At 51.0% G+C, this 22,136-nt stretch overlaps 1 protein-coding gene across 1 annotated transcript; it reads left to right on the forward strand.

Moving 5' to 3' along the window:
• The first annotated feature begins 1,008 nt into the window (after positions 1-1,008).
• LOC141726592 (uncharacterized) lies at positions 1,009-18,870 on the forward strand. The gene is made up of 18 exons (XM_074531545.1): positions 1,009-1,406; positions 6,586-6,665; positions 11,317-11,388; positions 11,476-11,547; positions 11,635-11,733; positions 12,160-12,276; positions 12,580-12,651; positions 12,734-12,811; positions 12,899-13,000; positions 13,453-13,560; positions 14,248-14,319; positions 14,408-14,479; positions 14,567-14,653; positions 15,096-15,170; positions 16,209-16,280; positions 16,587-16,700; positions 17,335-17,500; positions 18,031-18,870. Exons 1-18 carry the CDS (start codon positions 1,027-1,029, stop codon positions 18,053-18,055), a joined length of 1,863 nt encoding a protein of 620 aa, XP_074387646.1. The 5' UTR covers positions 1,009-1,026; the 3' UTR covers positions 18,056-18,870.
• The last annotated feature ends 3,266 nt before the right edge of the window (positions 18,871-22,136 follow it).

Consider the following 22,136-nt stretch of genomic DNA (forward strand, 5'->3'; position numbering starts at 1 on the left):
CCCATGCCTGTGAGGCTGCAACCCACAGGAGGTTTATTTGATCTTCTTGGTGGTGAAATACAGAGGCCAATCTGGTCTTGCCCTCTATTTTTTTGTAACTTTCTCTTAACTAATTTCTAGGCAAATTGTTTTTGACACTCTTTAACTGTGGTCTCTTACTGTTCCTCAGGTATCTCTCATTCAACAGGCGCTAATAATTCCCATCCACAAAACCAAGTTATTACTTTAACACTTTTTGCAATAAGAGCATAAATTTTGAGAATTACAATACTAATTACTCTCACAATTTAAGCATTTACTTAGAGCCCAGCTAGCATGTCCAGTATTGGAATGAATCAAATAAAGTTTACTAACGAAAATGGCAATTCCCCTTCTCTCCTATACAATTCTCAGGCTAAGGTCAGAATACAAAAACAGTCTTGATCCTTCTATCTGAAGTATTCCTACCCCAAGGAGATGTTTTATTCAGGCAGTGCTCAAAACCAGTGATATAAGAATTATCTTATTTCTTAATTCAGTGTTATTCTTTGTACTTTTCTTGTATCATTTGGGTTTTCTCAAACTATTACCACTCAGTCCCCACTGGAAAGTCAGTTCGGTATCACCCGGTTTAAATGTGATAGTCCATTTTTCAGGTTTCTTGACAAGTCTTGATTCTGCTGGCATGAAATTCACCTTCTTTCTGTGATTCTGATCGTTGCTTCACTAGTACCTGGAAAGGACTTCTTAATAGCATAGTAATAAAAGAAAGATAATACTGCATTAACTCTTACTATTCGCTTTCCTTCTAAACTTTCTGGGTTTAGCTAAAAGCTTTTTCTACAGCCGCCTCTTCTTCTTCAGGAAAAAAACCTTCTCGTTAACAGCAAACAAAACACACAAAAGAAAAAAAAAAAAAAAACCAAAAAACTTCTTACTTAAGAAAAACAAACCGCTTTGTGAGGTTTGGAGAGTCATCAATCTTTGCTTTGATTTTTGTCTTTCAGTGCTAGCCCCTCTCGCCCTCTCTTCACAGCCCTGCTGTCAATGCTGTTCTTGGCCCTTGCCCCGGTGCTGCCCCTTGGCTGCAGGGCCGGAGCCGGGGAGAGCAGCCCCGGGCATGGGGACCCTGGGGATCTGCCTTGGGTCTCTTTTGCCCTCTCTCTGTCTCTCCCCTTCTCTCTCTCGGCCCCCTTGCCGGGCCCACGCTGCCATCCTGGGCTCGGGACCCCGACAGTCTGGGAGCCCCCCCGGCAGTTCCGCCCCGGAGCCAGCCCGCTCCTGGCCGCAAACCTGTGTCCTCTGCTGCAGCACCGCCCGGGGCACCTCCATGGATCGGTCCCTGCCGCAGCCCCCGAGACCCCGCCGCTCGTAGGGAGCGCTCAGACACCTCCCAGCCTTGACAGCCCCAAACTCGGCGTCCCCAGGTGCTCCTGACATTCTTTTTCTTTCTCTCGTCAACTTACCCTCTTTTCCTTTCAAGCAGGGCCTGTTCTGCTAAGGCTTTTCCGGACCCCAGTGTGGCATTGAATAACCTCCTAACAACCATGTGTTAAGATAGTTCTCTCTTTTCATGCAAAAACCTTCATTCACACTTCTACTCTCTTCTAGCACCAAGATGTCATCACTTCACATTCTAACATCTCAGACTTTCTCAACTACCTCTCTACTTCAACTTCTCTCTTTCTTCTCTCTCAGTTGTAACCTTTATGGGGTCGATATTTAATCTTCCCCTATTTCTTTCTTCTGCCCAAACTTCTATGTTGATTTTTTTTTCCTTCATCCTCTTGGCCTAATTTCAAAACTCTACCTGTCATTTTCCTATTTTCTGATATAACTCTTATTCTGGATTGCACTTGTAAGACTCTTCCCAATAAATTGGTACCTGCCCCTGGGACCAATAACACATCTCCCATCTAAATTTTAGTTTCTTCCTTCAATTACCACATCTTTAATGACTAGAAATGTAAAACTTTCTCTTTTTGCCCCTGTTACTTTCACTGTATGTTTGCTTACACTAAAACCTTTTGGAGCAATTAACAGGCAGGTTCTCTTTGCCCCTGTGTCTATTACAAATTCCAATTCTCCCACTTTTAAAGTTATCATAGGCTCCAGATGGTATTTGTCCCCAAAAAAATTAGAACCTATGACTTCATTATTTTTATGTGCCCATTTCTTTAAAGATTTTCAGATCTTCTGCTTACTTAGGACCATTTTCCTTTTTCTCTCAAGTTTGTTTATCTATTTAGTTGGAGTTTCTTCTTTCCCCTTTAAAAGCTGCCCTTCAAAAACCTTTTGTTTTGGCATTTCGCCTTTGATATGCCGTCTCATTTATTCTCTTGGTTATGTAATTCTGATAACAATTCATGTGTTTACTCCCCTCCTCATTATTTTAACCCCACTCAGGAGGTACAGTTGGCATTTTGTCTTCTCTGGGGGTCTCCGCAGATTATCTTTTTCTTAAGCTTTTATTTCAGTTGCTCTCATTAATTGCTTTTCTTCCTGAGAAAAATATTATTTTCATTACCAACCGCATCTCTTCTCAAGTATAAACGTTTGGACCTAAAAGTTGGTCTAATTGTTCAGCTATGCCTATGGGATTCTCCAAATATCCCTTTTATTTATTTCTTAACATTTCAGACCTCAGACGAAGTCAAAGGAGCATTTACAAACTCTGATCTGTCCCCCCCTATGAGAACCTCTCTTAATGGAAATAGACCAATCTCTTTATCTCATTCTTTTTGGATTTTTATCTTCTATAGCCTTTCTCCCGTATTTCTAGGAAGAATCAGGAGAGGGCTTTCTTCTAACTGAACTTTTAGTGTTTCGATAAAGTGATTATTTTAGAAAGTTCCCCTGAGCAGCCGGAGCTGTGGTTACCAAGGGAACGGGGCCCAGGGCATGACGGGGACACTCGGCGTGACTCTGAGTCTCGGTCCTCCAAAGGCGGGGTCGGCAGCCGGCATGGCCCGAGGGGGTCGGCACAGCTCAGGGTCTGGGGCTTCCAAAGGCGGGGTCGGCAGCCGGCATGGCCCGAGGGGGTCGGCACAGCTCAGGGTCTGGGGGCTCCAAAGGCGGGGTCTGCAGCCGGGATCTCCCCAGGGGCTGTTCCGGTGCAGGCCGAGCTGGAGCGGGAATGGCCCCCACACGGCTGATGGTGGCTGATCTGGCAGAGACAAAGCCGGGACTGACCCCGGCTGCAGCGGCGGGAGCCGACAGAGTCAGGGCAGCCGGGGATGGGACAGACGGGACTCCCCTCGGTGCGGTCAGCGCGGTGACCACGGTGCACAGGGCAGGACAGACCCCCACCCCCTGCACGAACTGCGGAGCGGCCGCGGGCCAGGCGGCCGGACTGGGACAGACGGGCTGGGACACACGGACTGGGACAGACAAACCTCGAAAATAAGTTTCTCATGTACTAATCTTTTTCTTCTTTAATTAAGTTATCTCCCGTTTTAAATTTCTCTTAAGGTATGTGCTACTCTAAAGGCATACCTTGAATCAATATCTGACTCCTTTCTTTTGTGTTAAATTTTCTAATGCTCTTTTTAAGTATATAATTCACAAGTTTGCATGTTTTGTTTTTTTTTTTTCTCATCAACTTCTGCATACCCTATATTTTGCAAGGAGTTGTATTTCTGTTTGTTAACATAACCCCCAAAGTGCTATCTTGGGGTATTTCTGTTGGTAATTTTTTTCTGCTTTTCTTTTTGTGGTATCTACCTTACTGGATTTCTGTCTCGTTTTTCAATTTTCTATCTATTCGTCTCCTGCTTCCCTTTTTCACTTTTTACTAACAACTTAAATACCACTTTTCTTTCAACAACTTACACCCAAAAAAACCCCCCATTTTTCTCACACTGCTTTTCAATACAATCCACCTCCCTCCAAGGAGATATGGTAAGGCTTAAAATGCACAATCGACATTACCTATACTTTCATTCGTCTACGTTCACTCACTTTTATTTCTCATTCACTTTCACGCATTCCTTCACACTCTCAAGACACAAAGTGGATCCTTATTGCTAGGAAATCACAGGTCCTTGTGGCCCCCTCTTTTGCTCTGGGGTTTACCTCCAGGTCTCAGTGTCACCAGGCCCCCGAGAAGGGCCTTACTCTGCTGCGTCTGGTGTCCGTTCACCTGTGAGGCTGTCTGCGTGTCTTCCACACTCTTCAGCTACGGCCCCTCACACGCCCAGGGAACGCTAGCTTGGTTCGCAGGTCACTCACTCCTCTTCGGCCCAGAAGCCCCCACCTACCCGGGAGCTACAGCCTGGTGTGCCGGTCACTCACTCCTCTTTCCACTGCCTCCCCCTTCCCACCTGCCCGGGAAGTTGAGGCTGACTCTGTGTCTCACTCTCACACACCACAAAACAACAATAAGGTACCTTTTACTTTCACATCACCTATTACAAGTTTAGGTGTTACTGGCCAGTCCCGGTGCTATTGGATATCCCTCAACCCCGCTGTGTTATTCAACCCCAGATGCTCTTGAGTATTTTTCCCCTCAATCCAGCTGTGTTGTTCAACCCCAGATGCTCTTGGGCATTTTCTGTCCCTCAACCCAGCGGTGTGGTACAACTACCGATGCTCTTGGGCATTTAATTTGTTTTGCTGTGTTGTCCAACCCTGGATGTTCTTGGGCATTTTTTTCATCCCTCAATCAGTCTGTGTTGTTCAACCCTGGATCTTGTTGGGGAAAAATTTCATCCCCCATTCTAGCTGTGTTGTCCCACCCTGAGTATTCTTGGGCATATCCTCACTCCGACAGAATTCTGCTCAACCCTGCACTTGGATGCTCTTAGAATATAAATCCCTCAACCCAGCAGGTTTTAGGGGCCCCTCCTGTCCCGTTTCCTAGTGGATTGGGCTAGGAAACCTTGCTCCCTACCTCCGAGGGGTCCAACCCCTCCCTGAGACCCAGTCCCAGTTACCCCCGGGGATTCTTTCACTCTCTTATCACTCGCTTTGTCTCTTTACTGGCCGCTTTTCTCGCGAAAAGACGAAAACGCAGCATGGGAGACCCCACACTCACTGTGCAGGTCTGGGACAAGCAGCCCGTCTCTCATTCACACACATTCATCCCCCGTACCTGCCACCCCAGAAGTACTTACCAATCCTTTTTCCTTCCCGGGTTCTTCGTGCGCACTACTACTCTTAGGGGGCCAATTGCCGCGGTTGTAGGGAGCCTTTTTCCCTTGTCTTTGTTTTATTGCCTCCTTTTGTCCACAGATCGTAACCTGCGTCTGTCGGTCACTTCAGGGGAAACAGAGCGAGGCTGCCAAAGAGGGCAGGGCGCGCCTTCCCCACTCTGACTCTCCTAAAGCACCGTCAGCGAGGTGTTAGTAACCATCCTCTGCTACCAAAATTGTGAAAAACGCCAATCACTTGTTTTTAAAATTTTTAAAAGTTTAATAGTAATAAAATAGTTATAAAAATAGTAACACAATTAGAGTAATAACAATTTGGACAAATTGAATTAAGACAATATGAGACAATAAAAACAAAGAGTTATGGACGTCTGGGTACCTCTTTCTGGGCCTCAGGAGCCCGAAAAAGGACACCCGTTAACAAAGGATTAACCCTTAAGAATAATAGCCTGTTGCATATTCATACACTTCATACATGATGCATAAATTCCATTCAAATACAGGATTCTGTCTGGTCAGTGTCAACTTCTTCCTTCTAATCCTAACAGCGCCTCCAAGGAGGGAAGAAGTTTGTTTCTTCTGATAAGAAGGCAATAAATTCATTTTCTCTGAAAGATCTAGGTGTCCTGTGGCTGCTTTCTCGCTGCAAGCCCTTTCTTTTAAACAAGGCATCCTACATAGCATCGTTTCTATTTTAACAATTTTTATAACCTAAAACCATATTTTACACGGTACTTAAGAAAATTAGTACAGCATTATTTTCTAACAGAACACATATAATATTCATTTTAATATTAGCGAAAAGCCAATCATAAAATACATGCATTTTTCACAGGTGCACTCCCGGTGCAGGAAAAATTGGGCGCTGAAGGGATTGCGCTTCTCCGTGCGGCAGCCTGGGCGGGGCGGCTCCGGCCCTCCGCCGGTCCCTGTGCGCTGTTTGGGGGGTTGTTTTTTGCCGGTAGCGGATGCGCCGGGGCAGCGGCAGACCCCGCTGAGTGGCGCGGACCCGCTCCAGCCCCCACGCGGCGGCCACGTGGTGGTGGGGGTGCAGCAGCTGCTGTTCGCCATTTTGAAACCCGCGCATGGTCAAGGCCGACAGACCTAGAAACAGTGGCAGCTGTATCTCCAGGGAGGAGGCAACAGATTTCACCAGAACAACTTCAACATGTCATTTGCTTCATATGCAAAATAACAGGACACTTTGCACAGGACTGCCCCCAAAACCAGCAACTAAAGACACCCTCCACACCAAAAAACCCCGATGCCAGCGCCCACCCGCCCAGCGCCACGACATAAATGCAGCGGGCTTCCCTGAAGGAGAAACCTCCCTCAAAAAAGAAAAGGGGGAGGAAGGGAAGCAGGGTGTGGGAACACAAAATAACCATTTACAGGATAAAATCTGGTGGTCTCACAAGCGTTTCAAGCTTGTGACCGCCAAAGCTTTTGCTTTCAGGTCTACCCAGTGGACAGTCATTGGAGTGGACCTGCCACAGGACTTGCAGAACTTGACAAAAGATCGCACAAGATTGGACGGTGAGTACTTTGTTATTGGGGACACTGCACACACACCCACGGAGATTGAGGTGGCTCCCATGACCATCAAAGGGGACACACCCAACCTCATTCTCCTGGCGCGCTGTCCACAGCCACCCTTCTCTTTGGCCAAGGGGCAAATCATCGCCCAGGCCATTCCTGTTCCAGCAGAAATTTCAGTAGATGACAAGGCACCAGGTGTATACTGGGCAGAAGTGGTTGGCGAGGACAAACCCATTATGGGATGCAACCTAATGCGTGGAACAGAACACCTCCCTGTGGAAGGGTTGCTTGGCACAGGGGCAGATGTGACGACAATCATACCTGAAAGGTTGTGGCCGTCACATTGGGATTTGCAACCCGTGGCTGGTCAAATCCAAGGTGTAGGAGGAGTCACATTGGCAAAGATATCAAAGAGCATTGTGCAAATTGAGGGACCAGATGGAAAATTGGCCAGTGTCCGTCCATTTGCTACTAATTACAAAGCTCCCTTGTGGGGTAGAGACACCATATCCCAGTAGAGGGTCAAATTGGTCATCCCTAAAACACCCCAGGATTTTTAATAGCAGCCACTGTAGAGCACCCCAGCCACAAGTTAACATGGCTGAAAGATGACCCAGTCTGGGTAAGACAGTGGCCACTCAGTAATGAAAAGACAGCGGCGCTCAAGGAGCTTGTAGCAGAACAATTGGCTAAAGGACACATTGAAGAGACATCTAGGAATTCCTCGGTCTTTGTAATAAAAAAGCCAGGGAAGGATAAGTGGTGGCTCCTTCATGATTTAAGAGAAATAAACAAAAGAACTGTGGACATGGGGTCTCTCCAACCAGGGATGCCCTCCCCAACAATGTTCCCCCAAAATTGGCAATTGTCTGTCCTAGACATCAAGGACTGTTTCTTCCATATCCCCCTACACCCGGAGGACGCACCACGGTTTGCCTTCTCAGTTCCCACCACCAACCGAAAAGCCCCAATGAAGCGCTACCACTGGAGAGTATTACCTCAGGGGATGAAATGCAGTCCATCCTTCTGCCAGGGGTACGTGGCTTCATTGCTGTCCCCAGTGTGCGCCCAGATAAAGGAGGCAATCGTACACTACATGGATGATGTGCTTGTGTGTGCCCCCGATGACATAATGCTCCAAGACACGCTTGACCTAGTGGTTAAAGTTTTAACCTCTGCTGGATTCCAACTGCAGGAAGACAAGGTTCAGAGAATGCCACCTTGGAATTACCTGGGCTTGCAAATCACGGTGCAGACCATTGTTCAGCAAAAATTAGGAATTAAGACTGATCCCAAAACCCTGGCAGATCTCCATTCCTTCTGTGGGTCTTTGAACTGGGTCAGGCATTGGCTAGGTCTCACTAACAGGGACCTAGCTCCCCTTCTTAATTTACTGAAGGGAGAGAGAGCTAGCCTCTCCCAGGGAGCTAGCTGACCCCAGAGGCAAAAACTGCCTTCCAAAAAATGCAGGAGGCTTTGGCTGAGAGGCAGGCTCATCGCTATAAGCCCCAGCTGTCTTTTGAGTTCATTGTTTTGGGCAAGTTACCACACATACACGGGCTGATATTCCAATGGTTTGAAGGACGAAAAGATCCACTTCTAATCATAGAGTGAGTTTTCGTCTCCTATCAGCGATCCAGAACCATCACACAGCCACAGGAGCCAATAGCTCAGCTAGTCTGGAAGGCCAGGCTAAGACTGCGTGAGCGGGCCGGTTGTGCCTTTGAGTGTATTCACCTTCCAGTCCACCTTTCTAAGGAGGGAAAGAGCTCTCCCGAGAGGTTAACCATAAAGAGGTTCGAGGACCTGTTCCAGAGCAATGCCAGTCTCCAGCTATCCCTGGACACCTACACTGGACAGGTATCAGTCCAAGCCCCGTCACACAAACTGTTCAATGAGGAATTACACCTCATTGCTCCTGAGAAAAGGAGTCTTAGGCCAATCAAGGCGCTTACAGTGTACACTGATGCGTCCAGAACATCCCACAAGTCGGTGATGACTTGGAGAAATCCCCAGACCCAGCTTTGGGAAGCTGATGTTGAGTTGGTGGAAGGGTCGCCCCAGATTGCTAAGCTAGCTGCACTCATAAGAGCCTCTGAGAAGTTTTCGGAGCCAATTAATTTGGTTACCGATTCAGCCTATGTGGCAGGGGTGGTGTCCAGGGCGGAGCCGGCAGTCCTCAAAGAGATCGAGGATGGGCATCTCCACAGGTTGCTCTCAAGACTAATTCATTTGGTTTCGCAGCGGGAGCACCCTTTCTATGTGATGCACGTGAGGTTGCACACCGATCTGCCAGGCGAGATCGCCGAAGGTAATCGCAAGGCAGATTCCCTTGCCGCTCCAGCAGAAATGGCACGCCTTCCAGACATCTTTCAACAGGCAAAGCTAAGTCACCAGCAATACCATCAAAATGTTCCACGTCTACTCCGTCAGTTCCAGTTAACACGCAGTCAGGCTCGAGCCATTGTGGCCACCTGTCCCAATTGCCAGCTTCAGGCAGTGCCATCCCTGGGTGTTGGGGTTAACCCCCCAGGCCTTGGGAGCTGTGAAATGTGGCAGACAGACATCACACACATTCCCAGTTTCGGTCGTATGAAATATGTACACATCAGTATAGACGCATACTCAGGTGCAGTTTATGCCTCTGCCCATACAGGGGAAAGGGCTGCGCATGCCAAACAACACTTGCTGCAAGCCTTTTCAGTATTGGGGTTCCCTAGGGAAATTAAAACTGACAATGGCCCAGCGTGTGCCTCCAAGGAGTTCCTAGAGTTTGTCCAGCAGTGGGGAGTGGAGCATAAAGCAGGCATTCCCCACTCCCCCACAGGTCAAGCTGTGATCGAGTGTGCCCACCACACACTCAAAGAGGTCCTGGCTAGGCAGAGCAACTCTGCAGCGTGGATGACTCCACAACAAAAGCTCTGCAAAGCCCTATTTACCATTAATTTTCTGAATTGTTCATTTGAAAACATGAATCCTCCAGTAATGTCATTTCAATAATAACCGGTTTAAGTTGTCACAGCGTCCACCAGTTCTCATTAAGGACCCAGAAACTTGAGAAACCAAGGGTCCTTATGAGCTCATCGCCTGGGGGTGTGGTTACGCGTGTGTATCCACCCCCTCAGGCCCTCGATGGATACTGCAGGAGTGGGTAAAACCTTTCGTCCCCAAAAATCCAGCTCCAGCAGACAGGGATAAGAAACAAGCAGCTGACGCTTCCCAGAGAAGACGCCGCCGGAAAAAGAAGGAAGAGTCTTCCTAAGAGAGTTAGCTGCATTCCGGCAGACCCATGAACTTGTATGTGTTTGGTTTTGTTTTTACAAAAATGTTTGATTTCCTTTGTAGCACAGAAAATCTACCTCCTACCTAACCTCATGATGAGCCCTGTCCGAGCTGTCATCCTGTTCATGCTGAGCAGTCTCAGAGCTGCGTGGATCGTTCCTCAGCCAGCACCTAACGTCCATGCAGCTCTCCGAGAAGTTAATCCAAGGACTGGTTCAGCGGATTGTTCAAGGACTGGGGACTCTTGGGGTGGTGGACCTCTATAATGAGGACAATTTTGTGGTTTTTTTGTTCTTTTCCTAATCATGTTAGCATTCGGAATTCTACATTGCATGCTCTTTAAGGCTATCAATGGTTTGGTCTCCAGTACCACAGAAGTCAACCGCTCAGTTTGTGGAACTAAAGCAAATTGACAGGCCCATAAACCATGAGTGGTGGACAAATTCATAATCAGCAGTAGAAATAGTCTGACATATTTCCTTTAATTTTGGTTAACAGAAAAGGTGGAGGTGTTGTATTGCACTAGGTATTTAGTTGGTTGCACTGGGTGTTGGGAAAAAATGTTATTGGGCACGTGGATGGTATATTCCCCCCCACATGGTTCCTCCCTCACCCCCCACTGGTCTCTGTATCCCTTATGGTCTGTCCCACGGATGGTCCCTCACCCCACCCCTCTCAGATGTCGCTCCCATTGACCGTGGCCCTCTTTCCCCGCCCGCACATCCTGGCGCATAAAAGCCCCTCGAAGGTGAGGCATGCCCTCTTTGCTGCCGTGGTGGTCGCCTGCGCTAGGTGATCTGTCCCACACGAATAACTGGACACTTTGACGCATGTGGCAGGGAGCGCTTTTCGTCTTTTATCTCGTTCATGTGGTGCTGTGTGGGCTTGGGTCCTGAGTGAGCCGGGTTTGGACTCGTACAAGCCCAGAGACCATGGATACTGCAGAGGGGGAGAGCAAAGCTCCAGTGGGTCATGACAGGGCCTGGCCACGTGCCCTTGAGAACTGGGCAGTGTCCCATCAGAAGGAGGGCAGGAGGGACACAGGGAGGCAGGGATAGCTGTGGCACTGCCTGCTGTAGTTTCCCTCTGGGCTTTAGTGAGGATTTCCTCTGTGTGTGAGTGGGAGCCCCCAGGGCCCAGGGCTTCTCTCGTTGCCCCTTCCAGAGATGTTGCACAGGACCTGCTAAGTGGGTAGAGAGTTACCAGGAGCCTGCCCAGAGCTCCCTAGGCCCCAGTGCAGCTTTGGCCATGTCCATTGACATCTGGCTCCCATGCCCTTATCCGACCTCCTTGCAGTGTCCATTTCTGAGAGGCAGATGGGGATCTCAGCACGCCCTGAAAAATGTTGTCCTCTGCTCTGTTCTAGATGAGGTTGCTGGAAAGGCATCGCCATTAGATTGGTTGGATAAAGTTTTGAAGCCCTTGGAGCCTCCTGCAGGTATGTTCTCACTGTCCCACCAAGGATTAATCATTGACAACCTGGCAGGACCAGGTGACAGAAACTTCTGTGAATGTCGAGTTACAGGTGCTTCTGCAGGGAGGACTTTTGCTGCTCCTTTTCTGGTTCCTGCACGCAACCCCAGCGCCGATCGCAGAGGTGAGTAGTGTGTCCCTGCTGACCCCACAGGCTGAGCCCTGCTTTTGTGGCATCCAGTCATGGGAAATGGAACTACTTTCTCTTAAGGTCCTCCGAGAAGGAAGAACAAACCTAGAGGTGAGACGACATCGCTTGAGTCAAACAACGTCTTGAAACGAATAGTGGAGGAACTGCACAAAGGGAATGGTGAGAGCATTTCCCTCAGCCTTGTCCTGGGGCTCAGCAGCCAGGGGCTTTGGCTGCACATCGGGACATGCTGAACCCGGCACAGCGGGAAGGGATCCATGGCAGCCTCGCTGCCCTGCTGGTGCTTCCACGCCCTGCAGGGCTGTTTCCCAGCCTGGCCTGGCTGCAGCTTCTCCCCAGCCTCTGCAGGAAGGCATTGGCCATCAGCTGACAGGCCAAACAAACATCAACAGACCCTGAAATTCCCCCCAGTATCCTGGTCTCCAGATTAGGAAAAGGAGGTGGTTTACAGCAGGGAGAGATCTGACCCAGCCCCAATAACCTGGCCATTTTCCTGGTCTTTAACAAATATTGCCTCCTATATATGCCAGCGCCCAAATAGCAAACAGCTCCCTCTGATGCAGCTGTCTCCCTTTGTTTTTCAAGAGATGGACATAGAGGTTCTGTGGAAAGCAGCATTTCCTGAAGGAAGCAGTCGCTCTTTGTTGCCAGCCCCTGCCACAGGAAAGGAGGAGATGCCAGACACAGGCACAGGCACAGAAGGTAATTGCTGTGCCAGGCTCAGCCCTTGGCAGGGCTGTGTGGCAGCAGCTCTTCCCCAGGGCCTGCCCTGCACAGGCCCGGCAGCAGCCAAAGCTGGAGGTGCCTTTGGAGCTCGTTCACAGCCCCGGGGAAAGGGGACTCATGCACCAACGTCCCGCCCGCTGCAGCTGTTCCAGAGCTGGCCCTGAGTGCCCAGAGGCCCAAGGCACAGGAGCAGCCCCGAGCGGGAGCCCTGCCACGAGCCCAGGGCCAGAGCCAGCCTTGGCACAAAAGGAAACTGTTCTCATCTTGGTTTGCTTCCAGACTGGGATACTGGGAAGGCTTCTCCATTAACCTGGAGGTTTGAAATTGTGAAGCCCACTGGGGGTTCTGCAGGTGCGTTCTCACCGTCCCACCAAGGCGTAATCATTGACAACCTGGCAAGAACCCAGTGACAGAAGCTTCTGTGGCTGTTCAGTTACAGATGTGACTGCAGGGACAACTTCACCAACTCCTGGGCTGGATAATGAGCACCAAACCAGCTCCCATCACCGGGGTGAGTAGTGTGTCCCTGCTGGCACCACAGGCTGAGCTCTGCATTTGTGGCATCCATTCATGGGAAATGGAACTACTTTCTGTCAAGATCCTCCAACAGTAAAGCCAAAACACACAACAGCCAGGAAATTCCAGAAGCCATTTGAAGTCATGTGGCAACTGCTGAAGGAAGAGCTTCAGGGAGGACAAGGTGGGTGCATTCCCTCAGCCTTGTCCTGGGGCTCAGCAGCCGGGGCCTTTGGCTGCACATCTGGACACGCCGTGCCCGGCACAGCGGGAAGGGATCCATGGCAGCCTCGCTGCCCCGCTGCTGCTTCCACTCCTAGCAGAGCTGTTTTCCCAGCCTGGCCTGGCTGCAGCTTCTCCCCAGCCTCTGCAGGAAGGCATTGGGCATCAGCTGACAGGGAGCCCGAACAGCACCACAGGCCATGCACACCCTGACATCCCCTACAATTTCCCTGTCTCTGAGCAGATCAGGAGGCGCACAGTTGTTTGCACAAAGGAGTGCTCTGGACCAATCCCAAGAGCCTGGGCCTTTTCCTGATTCTTATCCATGTCTTTGAGAAGCATTGCCTCCTGAGCTGCACCCTTGCGGATGGGAAACAGCCCCATCTGATCCAGTGTTCCTTTTCCTTTCTCCAGAAGTGGATGCAGAGGCTGTGCTGAAGGCGGCATTTCCCACAGGAAGCAGAGATTCTGTGCCAGCCTCTGCTGCAGGAAGGGAGGCGATGCCAGGCACAGCCACAGGAGGTAATTGCTGTGCCTCTGGGCCTGAGCCCTGCTGAGGCTTGAGCTGCCCTCTCTGCTGCTTGGCACTGCGGGCACAGCCCGGACAAGACGGGCACAGCTCAGAGGAATTGTCCCGAGCAGGCTCAGGGCACTCGGGTACTGAGCTGTCCTGCTGGGCTCCCTGCGTGGGAGACATGTCCTGAAACCTGGGAGCGGCTGCACGGGGTGCCCATGGTGGGGAAAGAGCAGAGGGGGAGAGCAAGGCCCCAGTGGGTCCTGAGAGGGCTTGGCCATGTGCCCTTGGGATGGGGAAGGGGTCCCAAGGCAAAGAGGGATGGAGAGATAGAAGAAGGTGGGAAAGGCAGGAGAAAGGGCAGGAGAGTCAGAGGGACAGGGGGACAGCTGTGGCACTGCCTGATGCACTTTTCCCCAGGGCTTTAACAAGAGTTGCAGCTGTGGGTATGAGAGCCCACAGGGCCCTGGGCTGCTTCAGCTGCCCCACCAAGGGTGTCGCACAGGGCATGGAAAGAGGGTGCAGATTGACCAGGAGCCTGCCCAGAGCTCCCCAGTCCCCTGTGCAGCTTTGGCCTTGTCCATTGACGTCTGGCTCCCACAGCCTTACCCGACCCCCTTGCAGTGCCCATTTCCAGAGGCAGACGGGGATCTCTGCATGCCCTGAAAAATGTTCTCATCTCTGCTCTGTTCTAGATGAGCTTGCTAGGAAGATTTCTCCATTAGATTGGCTGAATAAAGTTTTGAAGCCTTTGGAACCTCCTGCAGGTATGTTCTCACTCTCCCACCAAGGAATAATTGTTGACAACCTGGCAGGAACCTGGTTACAGAAGCTTCTGTGGCTGTTGTGTTACAGATGTGTCTGCAGGGAGGACATTTCCTGTTCCTTTGCTGGTTCCTTCACGGAAGCCAGGCTCCCATCGCAGCGGTGAGTAATGCGTCCCTGCTGACCCCACAGGCTGAGCCCTTCTTCTGTGGGATCCATTCATAGGAAATGGAACCACTTTCTCTTAAGGTCCTCTGAGAGGGAAGGACAAAGCCACAGGGCACAAGAAAGCGCATGAGCCAAATAACATGGTGATGGAACTGCACAAAGGGAATGGTGAGAGCATTTCCCTCAGCCTTGTCCTGGTGCTCAGCAGCCGGGGGCTTTGGCTGCACATCGGGACACGCCGTACCCGGCACAGCGGGAAGGGATCCATGGCAGCCTCACTGCCCTGCTGGTGCATCCACGCCCTGCAGGGCTGTTTGCCAGCCTGACCTGGCTGCAGCTTCTCCCCAGCCTCTGCAGGAAGGCATTTGGCATCAGCTGCCATGCAGCCCAAACTGCACCATGGATCCCCTGCATTTTCCTGGTGTCTGAGCACATCCTGAGGTGTGGCTGCTTGGCAGAGGGAGGGCCATAGGAAGCCCCAAAGGCCTGTGGGGATCAGGATTTTCCTGATTCTTATCCATGTTGTGCACAAGTATTGCCTTCTGAAGAGGCAACCACCTGGATGAGCAATGATTCCATCTGATCCCACCAAGCCTCTTCCTTTCTCAAGGGATGGACAGAGAGGCTCTGTGGAAGGCGGCTTTTCCTGCAGGAAGGAGGGTGATGCCAGGCACAGCCACAGGAGGTAATTGCTGTGCCTCTGGGCCTGAGCCCTGCTGAGGCTTGAGCTGCCCTCTCTGCTGCTTGGCACTGCGGGCACAGCCCAGACAAGACGGGCACAGCCCAGAGGAATTGTCCCGAGCAGGCTCAGGGCACTCGTGTACTGAGCTGTCCTGCTGGGCTCCCTGCGTGGGAGACACGTCCCGAAACCTGGGAGCGGCTGCACGGGGTGAACATGGTGGGGAAAGGGCAGAGGGGGAGAGCAAGGCTCCAGTGGGTCCTGACAGGGCCTGGCCACGTGCCCTTGGGATGGGGAAGCTGTTCCATGGGAAGGTGAGCAAACAGGAGGGCGGGACAGAGGTTAGGAGCAATAGCTGTGGCACTGCAGATTTCCCCAATCATTTAGTGAGGGTTTCGTGTGTGGCAGCGAGAGAGCCCCAGGGCCTTGGGCTGCTACAGCTGCCCCTCCAGGGATGTTGCACAGGGACTGCAAAGTGTCTGGAGAGTGATCAGGAGCCACAGGCTCCCACAGCCTTACCCCACCCCCTTGCAGTGCCCAATTCCCCAATTCAGAAGGGGATCCCAGCACATCATGGAAATGGTTCTGTAGCATCTGTGCTCCCTTCTAGATTGGGATCCTGACTTGGATTATTTGGAAATGGTGGTAAATGGTAGTTTGAAGATGTCAGATGCTGGAGACATGTTCTCAACGTACCTTTCCTGACAGAATAATCAGTGTCTATGTGGCAAGAGCTCACTCATATGGCATTTCCTTTAAGTTCCTCTGAAGATGGTTCAGTTCTGGAAACTTTGCCCTGTTACCTTCTGGAGCCCTGAGGGATCCCACAGGATCACTGTCAGTGGGAGGAAGGAGCATTTATCTGTCCATCCTCCTCCCATGTGCAATGTCAATGTGTCCTTCCGTGCAGTCTGTGCAGTCACAGAGGAGAGCAGAGAGGGAAGGGGATGGGGCCAGGGCTGTGCCCCGGGGCTGAGCCTTGCCTGCAGCCTGAGGATCTCCTGCAGCGTCACAGGAGCTGTTCTGTCTTCCCTTTCTTTGCAGCTGAACCTGTTGGTGAAGGTGATCTGGCTTCCCAACCCACGTTCAGGATTGAGCCTCTGGGACATGGTGAGGGTAGGTCAAGGCCTTTCCCCTGGGAGAGCTGCCAGCTCAGAGCCCAAAGCTCGGCCAGGGGGGCATTGCTGCACGTGCCAGGACAGAGCCATGCATGTGTGTGCCCTCGCCCTGCACGATCCCCTCACACCTTGAGCTCAGGCTTGGCAGCTAGTTGGAGGAAGGTGTGTCCTGGCCCAGCCCCAAAAGGCCAGATGGTTTTGAAACTTTATCTCCATTGTTGATAAGCATGATGTCCTGAAGATGCCACCAAAAGAAATCAGAAATTGTTCCATCTGATCCAGCAGAACTTTTTCCTTTTTCAAGTGATGGAGCAAAAGGCAGGACAGAAGGGAGTGTTTCCCCAAGCAAGCAGAGGCCGACTGGCAGCCCCTGCTGCAGGAAAGGAGGAGATGCCAGACATGGGCACAGGCAAAGGAGGTAATTGCTCTGCCACGGTCTGCCATTTAGCAGGGCTGTGTGGCGGCAGCTCTTTCCACCAGGGCCTACCCTGGCCCGGCCCAGCAGCAGCCAATGCTGGAGGCGCCTCTGGAGGCCTTGAGGCCTCTGGAGCTCGTTCACAGCCCCGGGGAAAGGGGACTCGTGCACCAACGTCCCTCCCACTGCAGCTGCTCTGGAGCTGGCCCTGAGTGCCCAGAGGCCCAAGGCACAGGAGCAGCCCCGAGCGGGAGCCCTGCCGCGAGCCCAGGGCCAGAGCCGGCCTTGGCTCCCAACTGGGCAGGGGCTGCACTGGGTCCTGACAGGGCCTGACTCAGTGCCCTGGGGTTGGGGGAGCTGTCATGGGGCAGGGAGGGCCATGGCTGGCAGTGGCTGCTCAGGGATGGCTTTTACCCGTGTCCCTCCAAGCAGCCACTGCCCAAGCAGCTCCACAGCCCCCGGGCTCTCCTCCCGGCCTGCTGGGCGTTGTTGGGTGGCACAGCCTGTGCCAAGGGGCAGCGAGGTGCCTGCAGGCCCCAGCTCTGGGGGAAACGGAGAACGTCCTGCCCGCATCCACCGTGCTGCCAGCTCAGCAGTGCAGCACAGCACAGGCTGACGCTCCCCATTGCTCCCACAGGTGCAGCTGGAACCACTGCGCATGTTCCTGATTCCCAGAAGGGCCCTGGAGGGGGTTTCTGTCAGGGAACAGGCTTCTGGTTAGGGTTACTGGCAGGCCTGCTTCTCTTGGAGCTGATCTTCATCTTATGCTCTGTTCGAATTTGGACTTGCTGGAAGAGAAAAGGGTGAGTGTTTAGTTCACCTTTCCCTCAAACAACTTCTTTTGAAATTGTACTTCAGACAGAAAACATTCCCAGTGAGGCTGCAGTGTAGGTGTGGCCAGTCCATGATTGTCCAGAGAACTCTGCTGAGGGTTCTGCTGCTGCCCAGAGCTTTCATTGGCCTCCTCATTGCTGGGCCTTGTCCTGGGGGGCCTGCTGGGGCTGCAGCCAGTGCTGGCTCCCACTGAGGCTGCCTGGCCCAGAGCAGCCCCAGGGGCACTGGGCAGAGGCAAAGCACAGTGGGGAGGAGAAAGAGCAGGGACAAGATTGCCCTTGAAAGGCAGAGGCGCTCTGAGGCCCGCTCCTGCCCAGGGACCCTGCCCAGAGCCGTGCCCTGCTGGCCGGGGCCTTGAGGGGCAGCTGTGCAGCTGGGCCGAGTTGTGCCAGCAGCTCCAGCCGTGCTGGGGAGCCTTGCCAGCTCTGGGCCCTGCTGTGCAGGAGGCTCCCTGTGTGCCATGGGCATCTGGGGCCTCAGCCACTTCCTCTTTCCACAGTTCCACCGGTGGACAGGAGTTGTAAGACAGCGGCTACACCTCACACCCAAACAGCGGGAGCAGCTCCTCCAGCAGTTAGAAGAGCCTGCGCAGCCCTGTCCAGAGTTCTGAGAAGAAGACTCCAGAACAGCCATCGACAAGGAAATCTCCTCTTCTCCTGGAGATCCCACTGACACCTCCTGTCTCCATGTATATCCCCAACCTACTTCCATCTCCTTTTTGATCATCTTCTGTCCCGTCCCGACTTCTTCTATAGACCCCAGCAGCAGCCCAGCACCCTCCAGCCCCTCCTGAGACCAACATGTCCCTTCCTCTGCCCCCGAGCCCCCTGGTCCCGCCCTCTAAAAAACACTGAAGTTATCCCCGCTCTCTGCCAGGCTAGGTGATGGCCCTTTCTTTTGTTGCAATAAAGGGAAGGTGCCGTCACCACAGTGTTTGGGTGGCAGCAGCAGCACAGCCCAGCTGGCAGCCGCACTGGCTGAGCTCCATGGCCAGGAGCAGCCATGGATGCCCACGGTGTGGGCAGGCAGGAGCCAGGCAGGGGCTGCTGTGACCGGCGGCGTCCTGAGGGCTGGGGGAGCCCAGGGGGCAGGCAGCAGCATGGGGCTCCCAAGAAAAAGAAACCCCATTTGCTTAGGTTTTCTGTTTTAGAAATTAGAAATTTGTAGAAGTATTTCAAAATAGTTTTTCTGTAGAGAGACACCCCCAAATATATCTTCCCAATTACTATAGTGTTTAAAGATTTTTGTAAGTAGTTTTAGAATCGAGAGAACAAGTGACCTTATTTTGTCTTCACTTTTCATTCTTAGAAATATTTAGAAATATCTTTTGTAGAGAGAAATCCCCAAATGTTTCGTTCCTGTTTCCACAACACATCTGTATTTTTGAAACTGGTTTTGGAGTTCTGGAAAATATTTCCCCCTTTTAAAATAAAAAATAAAATTGCATTTCAGTGGTAATCTTTATTCTAGGAAGAAGTAAGACCCCTTCAGCCAGCCAGCCTGCTGCAGAGGCTCTTTTCCCGCAGGAGCCTTGTACCTAGTCACAACCAACATGCATAAAACCTTTTCCCTGATATTTCCTGGGATTTTTGACAGGCTCCCGTCTTAGTCTTCTCAGTCAAACTTTGAGCACAGAGGGAATGTCTTTAAGTTACCATCTTAGTTTGCTTCTGGTGGAACTCCCTCAGTTCTAGAGCAGGGCCTTCTCTCAGCTTCCTGCTGGCCCCAGGCTCTCCTCCCGGCCTGCTGGGCTTGGTTGGGTGGCACAGCCTGTGACGTTGCTCCCACGTGTGACTGAGGGCACAGCTTAAGCAGAACCTATCCATCCTGTCTGCAAAAACATTTATCACTGAAAGACACCAGGTTTCTGAAATAATCTGGGGAAAGTCTTGGTCATGAAGCTTCCCCAACAAAGGTGGGCCTTTCCAGGTGATATCAGCACACCTTTCAGGGTGAAAAGGTGCCTTACTGTGCAGAGAACTGTTCTCCCAACCCACTGGGCCTGAGGGGCATTTACTCTTCCACAACGCCAAGGTTTCGGCTGCAGCAGGAGGAGGAGCTGTGCTGAGTGAGAAGCTGAATCAGAAGCTTCAGAGTGCTCAGAAAGTCCTCACAAATAGGTCCCTGTCAGTGGGGATGTGGATCATTCCTCTTGGGTTCAGGTGCAAACTGGGCATTTTGAGTAACATTTGCAGCCTGTACTGGCTCCCTCAGGCCTTACACAGCCCAGGGCAGCAAAGGAAACTTGGAAAAAAGCATTAATTCTATAAAAGTGGTGTTGGGAAAGCAGGAGATAGCAAAGCACTGCTGAAAGCACTCAGTATATGATATAAATTATTCTTTGTTGATATACTGCAAAATATTGTTCTAATGGTGGGAGGAAAAAGAAATAATGATCAGTTATCTCATTAATAATGTTCATTTTCTCTTCCAGTATTACCAGCGGGTTGAGTTAATTGTTAAGCATGACAGTTGGACTTTAATATCTCAGCTGTAGATTCCAGTCACAGCAGTCTAGTTTAATAATTGGGTTTCTTTCTCCCTCATTTTGACTATAGCATACTTATAGCAATTATTAAAATTCATCATAGCACAAAAATAAACCATTGAAATCTCACCAAATGGCAGCACAACAGAGCTCTGCTTAGCATTTAGTGGAGAATTCAGAACAGTTTCTTGGAAAACAAGGAACAGCTTCTCTGATAATTCAACAGCCACAATGTGACCGTGGACACTCAGTGAAAGCCAAGAATGCTTCAGGTGAGCCAAGGCTATGTTGAATATGTTGCTGTCACTAAAAAAGCGCATTCAAACTTCACAGGAAATTCCCTCTGAAAATGCAAATTCATATGTGGTTCTTTAGCTATAGGTAGTTCATCCAAGCCATGGCAGTTTACCAGCACTGGCAGAAAGTTGTTTTAACACTGCAACATCAAACTGTTCTGGAGACTTCACAGTCTGCCTTGGAATGGCTGTAGGTGCCAAGTGGACACAGCTTCTGCTGTGAGGAACTTAAAATCCTCCTTACTGCTCTTCCAGACTCTTTAAAGACAAGGTTTATCTTCCAGCATGAGCACAGCTCTGCATAAGCTCATTGACCCAAAAACCTATAGGCATCAAGGCACCCAGCAGAAATCCTGCACATTCCCACCATGCCAGAGAGAAATGGGGCTTATTCTAGGACTGACAAATAGGCAAAATTTTGAGGGGTGTGAGTGGAATGAGAGTAGAAAACTTGAGAAAAGCCTGGTGTTTATAGTTTTGGGAGAAAGGGCAGCAGGACTGTAAGCTGCGTGCTCACCATCCCCTCCTCCAGGTGCACACAGGGATGGAGCAGCCCCAGTAAGTGGTTTCAGGCATTGAAACCACTGTAGACTTGGAATCAATTCACAAGTGAAAATAAAGACAGAATAATCACAGAATCCCAGACTGGTTTGGGCTGGAGGGATCTCAAAGCCCACCCAGTGCCACCCCTGCAATGGCAGGGACACCTCCCGCTGTCCCAGGCTGCTCCAAGCCCCAGTGTCCAGCCTGGCCCTGGGCACTGCCAGGGATCCAGGGGCAGGCACAGCTGCTCTGGGCACCCTGTGCCAGGGCCTGCCCACCCTCACAGGGAGGAATTTCTTCTTAACATCTGACCAAGTACCTGGTTACACAGACACCAGGAACTGTCTCACTCTGCAGCAGGCTGCAGTCAATGTCTGCTGAAATGTGACGCACAGAATCCACCACAGGTTCCTCCTGCACGCATTGTCTGCACTCCTCTCAGGACACAGCTCTCACAACCAGTCCCAGAGTGCTCCTGCTGCCCAGGAGGAGATGGGAAAGGGCTGAGCCCTGGCTACAGCCTTGGCAAGAGCTCAGCAAGAGCCATCGGTATCACTGCAGCCCGAGAGACAGAACAGGGAGAGAATTTCTATTTGCCCTTTGAAGCTGAGAAGAGACCAGTTTGTGTCTGAACAGCATTCCTTCATGTCTCCCCATATTATCTAAAAGCAGGAGACTTAGCAATTAAGCAACCCTCAGATGAATAATTAAGGAAAGCTAAAGACTGGAAAGATACCAATAGCTTCCCTGACGGGACTGCAGAGTGATGCATTGCCTTGCAACTGCAGATGAACCAGGCCACAACCAACCTCATCCTCTGGCCACTATCTAAGAGCCAGGAGGAAAAGACTGGAAGCAAGAAAACACCAGCTTACTACAAGTTTTGCCCTGAAACTCCATTGGCACAGGAGCCCCAAGCTTTCCTGCATGATGCTTCGTGATTCCCCGATGCTGTTACAGCCACGCTCAGCTGCTGCACAGCCCATGCATCGTTCACTTGAGCAGCCTGAGCCTGGGAACACCAGAGAGTATTATCAGAGCACAGGGAATGCTGCTCTAATTGTTGGTTTGCAAAGTTATGTGGATAAATGATCATCCGGGGAAAGAAACATGGTGTATGTACAGCTAATCTACTTAGAATTTGTTGTAAATAAATCATATTGAATATTAAAACTATTCCCTATTCTCACGTTAAAATAACTCCTCAGTATTTTCATCTGATCTTACCAGAAATGATGAAGCTGGACTTTGCTGTCCACCTCTCCCATTCTTACCTCT

This window comes from Zonotrichia albicollis, chromosome 36, assembly GCF_047830755.1.
Source record: "Zonotrichia albicollis isolate bZonAlb1 chromosome 36, bZonAlb1.hap1, whole genome shotgun sequence".
Taxonomy (NCBI): domain Eukaryota; kingdom Metazoa; phylum Chordata; class Aves; order Passeriformes; family Passerellidae; genus Zonotrichia; species Zonotrichia albicollis.

What these genes read in the sequence shown, in the direction of transcription:
- LOC141726592 (XM_074531545.1), top strand. Translation starts at nt 1,027, where the DNA reads ATGCTGTTCTTGGCCCTTGCCCCGGTGCTGCCCCTTGGCTGCAGGGCC. An exon ending in AGATCGCACAAGATTGGACG is followed by an intron (nt 6,666 to 11,316) that starts GTGAGTACTTTG and finishes GCTCTGTTCTAG; the next exon opens with ATGAGGTTGCTGGAAAGGCA. An exon ending in GCCAGGCACAGCCACAGGAG is followed by an intron (nt 13,561 to 14,247) that starts GTAATTGCTGTG and finishes GCTCTGTTCTAG; the next exon opens with ATGAGCTTGCTAGGAAGATT.